This window comes from Bufo bufo, chromosome 2, assembly GCF_905171765.1.
Source record: "Bufo bufo chromosome 2, aBufBuf1.1, whole genome shotgun sequence".
Lineage (NCBI taxonomy): Eukaryota > Metazoa > Chordata > Amphibia > Anura > Bufonidae > Bufo > Bufo bufo.
Window position 1 is genome coordinate 791,592,666 of NC_053390.1, and position 7,602 is coordinate 791,600,267.

General features: G+C 39.0%; 1 protein-coding gene across 1 annotated transcript; it reads left to right on the top strand.

Annotated features, from left to right (window-relative positions):
- The first annotated feature begins 1,188 nt into the window (after window positions 1-1,188).
- Window positions 1,189-6,460, top strand: NKX1-1 (NK1 homeobox 1). Its single transcript, XM_040420585.1, has 2 exons — window positions 1,189-1,636; window positions 5,691-6,460. The coding sequence occupies exons 1-2, from the start codon at window positions 1,189-1,191 to the stop codon at window positions 6,458-6,460; spliced, it is 1,218 nt and encodes a 405-aa protein (XP_040276519.1).
- Window positions 6,461-7,602: the final 1,142 nt, after the last annotated feature.

Below are 7,602 nucleotides of genomic sequence, written 5' to 3' on the forward strand. Positions count from 1 at the left end.
ATAATTAGATACATTAGTGATAGATAAATAGATTTGTAGATGTTTCATACACATTGCTCTTTTATGGCTCTAGGTCCCTGTGGGCTCCTCCGGGGTCTCCTGGATGACTATCACACCCTGGTTCCTCTCTTCTACATTGGGATGTCTCCAGTCATATTTTACCTTGTGGCATTCTGCAGAAGTAACTATTATAACCCATTAGTCCGGGATCCTGCTCGGCCTATCTGATCTGCTGCTCTCCTTGTGTAGAGAAGTTCCTGCTATTATTGATCCTGGCAATTATTTAAGAAGAAGTCCCATCACCTCCCACTTCTCCAAATAAGGCTATTTAGATGCTGCCCAGATGAATGGAGGATGGAGCTGCTGAGCCAGCCATAGGGTATCACTCAGCATCACACCTCACACTCCACCATCTGCTCCTGAGGAGGACACACTGCAGCCTCTCACTGCTCCAAGTCCATTTCTGGGAACGGTCTTCAATGGCTCCTTTTAAAAAAAATGAGATTTTGAGAAGAAGCACCATAGCTCCATAACCTGCTCATTGATAGTGATCCATCTGCTGGATGAAGAAAGGTGGAGGAGGATCACTAAACTAAGGGAAGGAGTCCATAAAAGAGAGACCTGCCACAGAGATAAGGAGACCTCGACGCAGAGTTTCCAAGACTTGAAGGTCCAAAGTCAGAGAGAAGTCCATCAGTGTTGTCAGAACCCCACAAGGTTGAGAGTTCCACAAAAAAGTTCTTCAAAGGAATCATTCGAAGCACAACCGTTAGTTTCCCAAGGTGAAAGATAGCTCACGCCTGAAACTTGGAACTTACTAAGCTCATTGACCCAAAAGGCTAAAAAGACAACAGAAGAGTCCTTAGAAGGTGCCACAAGGTGTGGAGGAACCTGACCAAATATTGGGTTCAACAGAGTTGAGAGTTTCACAAGATCAAAGGGGCCTCCAGTGTCCTAAACAGGTCCAGAAATCCCAGAACTAGGTGTTGAGGAATCCAATGCTGAGAAGTCCAGTAATCCACTAACCCTGCAAGGCTCAAGTGACCTCCATACTGCCTCACATCCTGAACCTGCTCTCAGATACCCGGTGCTATGATTCACTTGTGGTTCTCCAAGATTTAAGCTGGAGGACTAAAAGTTTGCAAGGCAAGGAGCAACAGCTTACCTCCAGAGACCTGCGACCGAGCAATGAATGTTAGTAGAGACAAAGCTCAGGTAGATATCTCAATGCCCCAAGCACAGGCAGCAGTGGTAGTAGAAGCAGTCTCCTGCACCCTGCACACTGGGGAGATCATGGACAGCCACGGAGAGCAGAGACTGGCAGCAAACGACCACCCAGTATATGGCTGCCCCAGGGACAGGCAAGGGGACAGTCAGAGTGGCAATACTCCAGGACAAGAGGGCTTGGTGCCAGCTCCACCAGCGGTTCACAGAACCACCTCTTTTTCGGTCCTGGATATCCTGGACCCTAATAAATTTAACAGCAAGCAGAGGCACTGCACCCTGGTGTACAGCAAGCCCAGTGACTATATCCTGAGGGCAGAGGACAAGCCAGAGGAGGCTGCCATAGATAAACCAAACCAGAAACCTTTCTTAGAAGACTTCGACAACTGCAAGAAGTCCCCAGAGGTTCTAAGTAAGTAACTCTATCTATCATCTATCTATCTATCTATCTATCTATCTATCTATCTATCTATCTATTATCTATCTATCTATTATCTATCTATCTATTTATCTATCTATTATCTATCTATTTATCTATCTATCTAATATATATATATATATATATATATATATATATATCATATCTATTTATCTCATATCTATCTATCTGTTGGTCTGTCTATATTTTATATGTATCTATGGTCTATAAATTCCATATATTTCTATATATTTCATATTTTCTTTCTCTCTGGTCTATCCAACATCTATCTGTCTATTATATATCTTTCTATCTATCTTACATATTTCTGTATGGTCTATCCATTTCCTATTTCTCTCTGTATGTTCTATCGAGTTATCTATCTATCTATCTATTTATCTACCTGTGTTATCTCTCTGTTGGTCTGTCTATATTTCATATTTTCTTTCTCTCTGGTCTATCCAATATCTATTATCTATCTATCTATCTCCTATCTATCTATCTATCTATCTATCTATCTATCTATCTATCTATCTATATCCATCTTTCTATCTCTGTCCATGGTACTTTCATTGGGTTATCACCCTGGGTAGAACCACATGTCGCAGCATGGCTTCCTGATGCGGGTTCCCACCTGTTGTGGCTCATACATCACTGCCAGAGATGATGGGAGTGATTTGTAATCCTCTGGCTCTCAGCCCCGGTTCTATATAATGTATGACAGACAGAAATAGGGATTAGTGTTTCTTTCTGTCATTTTCTGACACTTACACTTGCCTGGCACATACAGTCCAAGTTCTACATAGAGATGACATGCTGAGAGTTGTAGTACCACAGTATGTAGGGGGGTTTTATGATTCATATCCCGCACAGAGTCTTGGCCCAGGCGACATGTTGCGATTTGTAGTAGTACAATCTGTAAAAAGCCGCAGGTCAGGAGGGGGTCCGGCTTTTTAGCAGGGGCTCTAGATATGGTTTGGGGGTAGTGAGAGGGGATTACATTTTCTTGGGGGGGGGGGGGGAGGGTTAGGAAAAATCAGAATAATTGCGACAAAATGTCGCTTAGCTGTAAGAAAACAATTAAATTCCTTCGATTTAATCGTTGGGAGATTGTGTTGAGCAGCATGAGTGGGGGGGATAATGGGGGCCCCTGGTGCCAGCAGAGCTCGCCCGATCGATATCCTATTATCGAATGCTGCCTATCTCTTACCAGCAGCCACCACTCCCCCCAACATCTAAATTATAGGCTCACAATCAGGATAATGACTCGATTACAATCCATTACACTTATAATCGCCCACCATTCTCTGGGAAATCTTCCCTTCATCCATGGGGGCAAAATCCTATGTATCCTTGTACATTCTGCAAATATCTACTAATTGTTTACATTTTATATTTATTTTTAGAAAATATTTACAGAAATATTATATTCGTTTATTTTTTCGTTGTACTAAAAAAAATAGAAAGTAATTATAATGAATAAATCTAGAAGATAAAATAAAATAAACTAGAAATTCGTCCTTCCATATTGTAGTAGGAATATGAATTATGATATAAAGCTGCAGACACCAGGTCAGTGTCAGAAGATAATAAGCGGTAACAGGGGCGTCCAGCTGGGGGTGGGTTACTATCTGCAGCATCCTGGTCATCTTCTCCGAGACGGACACACTCCTAAAATACAGCAGAGAGTCAAAGAAAATTCTCATGTGAAGGACAAAAGCTCATTTTCAGCGACAGTTACTTTTGTTTTATTTTTCACTAATTAATTTCATTTTTTTAGCGCATTCAGCAGAATTACACCTGGAAAATCATGGGATGGGGGAGAGCAACTTTTGTGATAGGCATCCTTCCAAAAATGATTCTTTTTGGCGATTTTCCGAGGAAATAGAATTTAAGAAATATATATATATATATATATAAATACTGCTGATAGTATTACTTGATTACTTTTTAATTTTATTAGATCATGTTATTAGTAATCAGTTCTGTACTTTTACATTTTTTTACTGCAAATGCAACACATAATAACCTACATTTATTTTGTCACATGAATACAATGTAATTAAACCATTAAACCAATATCTATCTATATCTCTATCTATCTATTCATCTCATTATCTATCTATCTTATATTTATCTATGCTATACATGATACATTTTCAAGTTAATCTATTAATCCATCTCATATCTATCCATAATCTATCTATCTATCTATTATCTATCTATCTATTATCTATCTATTATCTATCTATCTATCTAATATCTATCTATCTCTAATATCTATCTATTATCTATCTATCTATCTATCTATCTCTATCTATCTATCTATCTATCTATCTATCTATCTATCTATCTATCTATTATCTATCTATTATATATCTATTATCTATCTATCTATCTATCTATCTATCTATCTATCTATCTATCTATCTATCTATCTATCTATCATCTATTTATTATCTATCTATCTATCTATCTCCTATCTATCTATCTATCTATCTATCTATCTATTATGATTTTTCCATCTCATACCTATCTACACACATTTCTATTGTCTGTCCATGGACTTGCAGTGGCTCCCCGGCTGGTTGGCAGCAGTGTGTGGTGGAGCAGAGCTGGCTGCAGGCAGTACACGTGTTCTCGGTGCTGTGCAGTCATGCAGGACTAGTGATTGCCTCCTGGCTGCACAGTAACACCATGTAATGTATATGGAGTTATATGGACTGAGGAGACCTGCACAATCCATGGACCAGAGGCAGAAATGTGGTCCCTGACTGTATACATACCGCTGGTATCTGGTTCTCAGTAGAGGGAATGTAAAATTACATATAGATAGATAATAGATAGATAATAGATAGATAATAGATAGATAGATAATAGATAGATAGATAGATAGATAGATAATAGATAGATAATAAATAGATAGATAGATAATAGATAGATAGATAGATAGATAGATAGATAGATAAATAGATAATAGATAGATAAATAGATAATAGATAGATATGAGATAGATAGATAGATAGATAGATATAGATATAGATATGAGATAGATAGATAGATAGATAGATAGATAGATAGATAGATAGATAGATAGATAGATGATAGATAGATAGATAATAGATAGATAATAGATAGATAGATAGATAGATAGATAGATAGATAGATAGATAGATAGATAGATAGATAGATATGAGATAGATATTAGATAATAGATAGATAATAGATAGATAGATAGATAGATAGATAGATAGATAGGAGATAGATAGATAGATAGATAGATAGATAGATAGATAATAGATAGATAGATAGATAGATAATAGATAGATAGATAGATAGATAGATAGATAGATAGATAGATAGATATGAGATAGATATTAGATAATAGATAGATAATAGATAGATAGATAGATAGGAGATAGATAGATAGATAGATAGATAGATAATAGATAGATAGATAGATAGATAGATAGATAGATAGATAGATAGATAGATAGATACTGCAGATAGGAGAAAAGCTCCTCTTCATCTTCTAGGTCCATACATTTAGTAGACATTAGAGATGATTTGTCAGGTCTCTGATCCTGTGCAGCAGATAGTCATCTCAGCCATCAGTCAGTGGAGGAGAGCTCCTGCTGTCAGTGCACTGTGTGTATGGACCTGGCCACTGGAGGTGTGCAGAACTCTGCCCAGGTGGACATTGGCAGGTGTATAAACCCTCCCTGTATATAGCTGCTCATGGCAGCAGGACTGTACTCCACTATGTGCACTTTCTTGGAATTGAATTTTGGTGTGTGTATATAGATATATATATATATTTCTTGCATCAATAAATATTATTTCAGTATAGAATTATCTGCCCCCCAAAATACTCTAAATCTCTATGGCATGTCCTGGGCATTGATGACCCCATGATAATGACTAATGCCTCTATGGCCTGTGATACTGCTGTATGAGGACTCTGATGTCACCTCTAGCTGATCCTCCTCTATGGCTCTATCTTATGGTCTATAAGCCATGTTCTCTAATCAAACTTCTGTCTTTGCAGAGGACGGAGAGCTGTACCAACAGGCTGGAGAAGATTGTCCAAACCAAGACTACAGCCCCAGTCCTGGCAGTGAGCTGGAGGAAGAGGAGGATGAGGAAGATGAAGAGATTTGCAGTGAGGAGAGCAGCACCTCCACTCTTGGGACAGTGGACAGGGAGTCTGGTGGTGGTGGGTCCTCCCAGGCTGAGGATGGCCAAGCAAGTCATGGTAGCACCCCTAGCTCACAGCAAGGCAATGCCAAGAACCAGACCCAGCAGAACCAGCATGGCAAACCCAAGAGGAAGAGAACAGGCTCTGACTCCAAGTCTGGCAAACCCAGGAGAGCTCGAACAGCTTTTACCTATGAGCAGCTGGTGGCTCTGGAGAACAAGTTCAAGTCTACCAGATACCTCTCAGTTTGTGAAAGACTCAACCTGGCGTTATCGCTAAGTCTGACCGAGACTCAAGTCAAGATCTGGTTCCAAAATAGACGCACAAAGTGGAAGAAGCAGAATCCTGGAGCAGACACAAGTGCCCCTACTGGAGGCTCCAATCATGGGGGAGGGGGAAATGGAGGTATGGGGGGGCTCAGCCCTCTAAGTCATTCCCCCCCTATGGGTAACCCACTAGGCATGCATCATGGACACCCAGGTTACCCAACCCATGCACCTGGTGGGCTGATGTGCACAGCACAGTTACCCTTCCTCCCAGGCCCTGCTGCAGTTCTCTCACCCTTTGTCCTGGGGTCCCAGGCTTATGGAGCCCCAGCATTTTATGCCCCTCACTTATGAAGGTGCATTCACTGACTGTACAGACTTCAGCTAAGCACAAGTCTTCCTAGACTGAGCAATGGACCCTGAATTCAGTAACACATACCCCAGGAGGACAAATGCATTAGAACATGGGGGACCCAAGAGCTGGCAATCTAAAAAAAAAAATATTCCTAGCAGCACTTGTGTCATATGCATTTACCTCCCTTTCCTGCAGCACATTGACTTATGCTATGTACTAGAAGCACAGCACCTTTGTATCTGACCAGAAGCCCACCTATCTACTGATCTCACATGGGGAGCACTTTAAAAGGACTGTCCACCCTTCTATGTATACAACAACATTTAATGGGGAGCTCACTGATCAAAAGAATGGCATATTGAAATGTCCCTGTAAATTGTAAAAATACATTTTAAAAAGTTTATTATTATTTTTTTTGTCACCAAACTAGTCAAAGTCACTAACTTTCCTCGTAGAGGCCATATTCTGTTCATAAAAGCCAAGGCTGCTGTCCTAGAAATAGCTGGGAAGCCACATCCAATGCCCAATACTTCCCAGTAGGAAATCACTGCAGATTGTTTTCAATATGAACTGGTGTGTAAATAATGTTTATTTATTTTTGTTTTTTGGGTTTTTTACATGAGGAGGGGGGCTTGATTTCATAAAAAAAAAAAAGTAAATTAAATAAAAATAAAAAAGAATAATAGAAAAAATGACATTTATATTCTGTGTCAGTTTTCCTCTCAGGGTAAATAGGAGTTTAGGAAGTGGCTGTCTGGAATAATCTGCATTGTTGAAATATACAATGGACCTTCTGTTCGTGATATCACGATATACAGTATATATAGAATTTATGCATTAAAGAAAATTTTAATGAAAAATAAAAAAAAAATCCCTTTCTAGAATTTCTGTATGGATTATTCTTCTGCAGATTTTCTGGTTTCAGATGTAAATATTAATCCAGTCTAACTGCTGTTATTTTATTGTAGTTTTACATTTGGTTTCTTTGTGTAAATATTTGTTGATGATATTTAATTTTTTTTATATTTAATTGTATGACTATAGGGCGTTACTATATAGAGAATATTTCAAGCACTTTGCTGAGACCTTTAAACATTGAACAATAAACTGTAATATAAAGAGATCTATTTCTTGGTGTTTC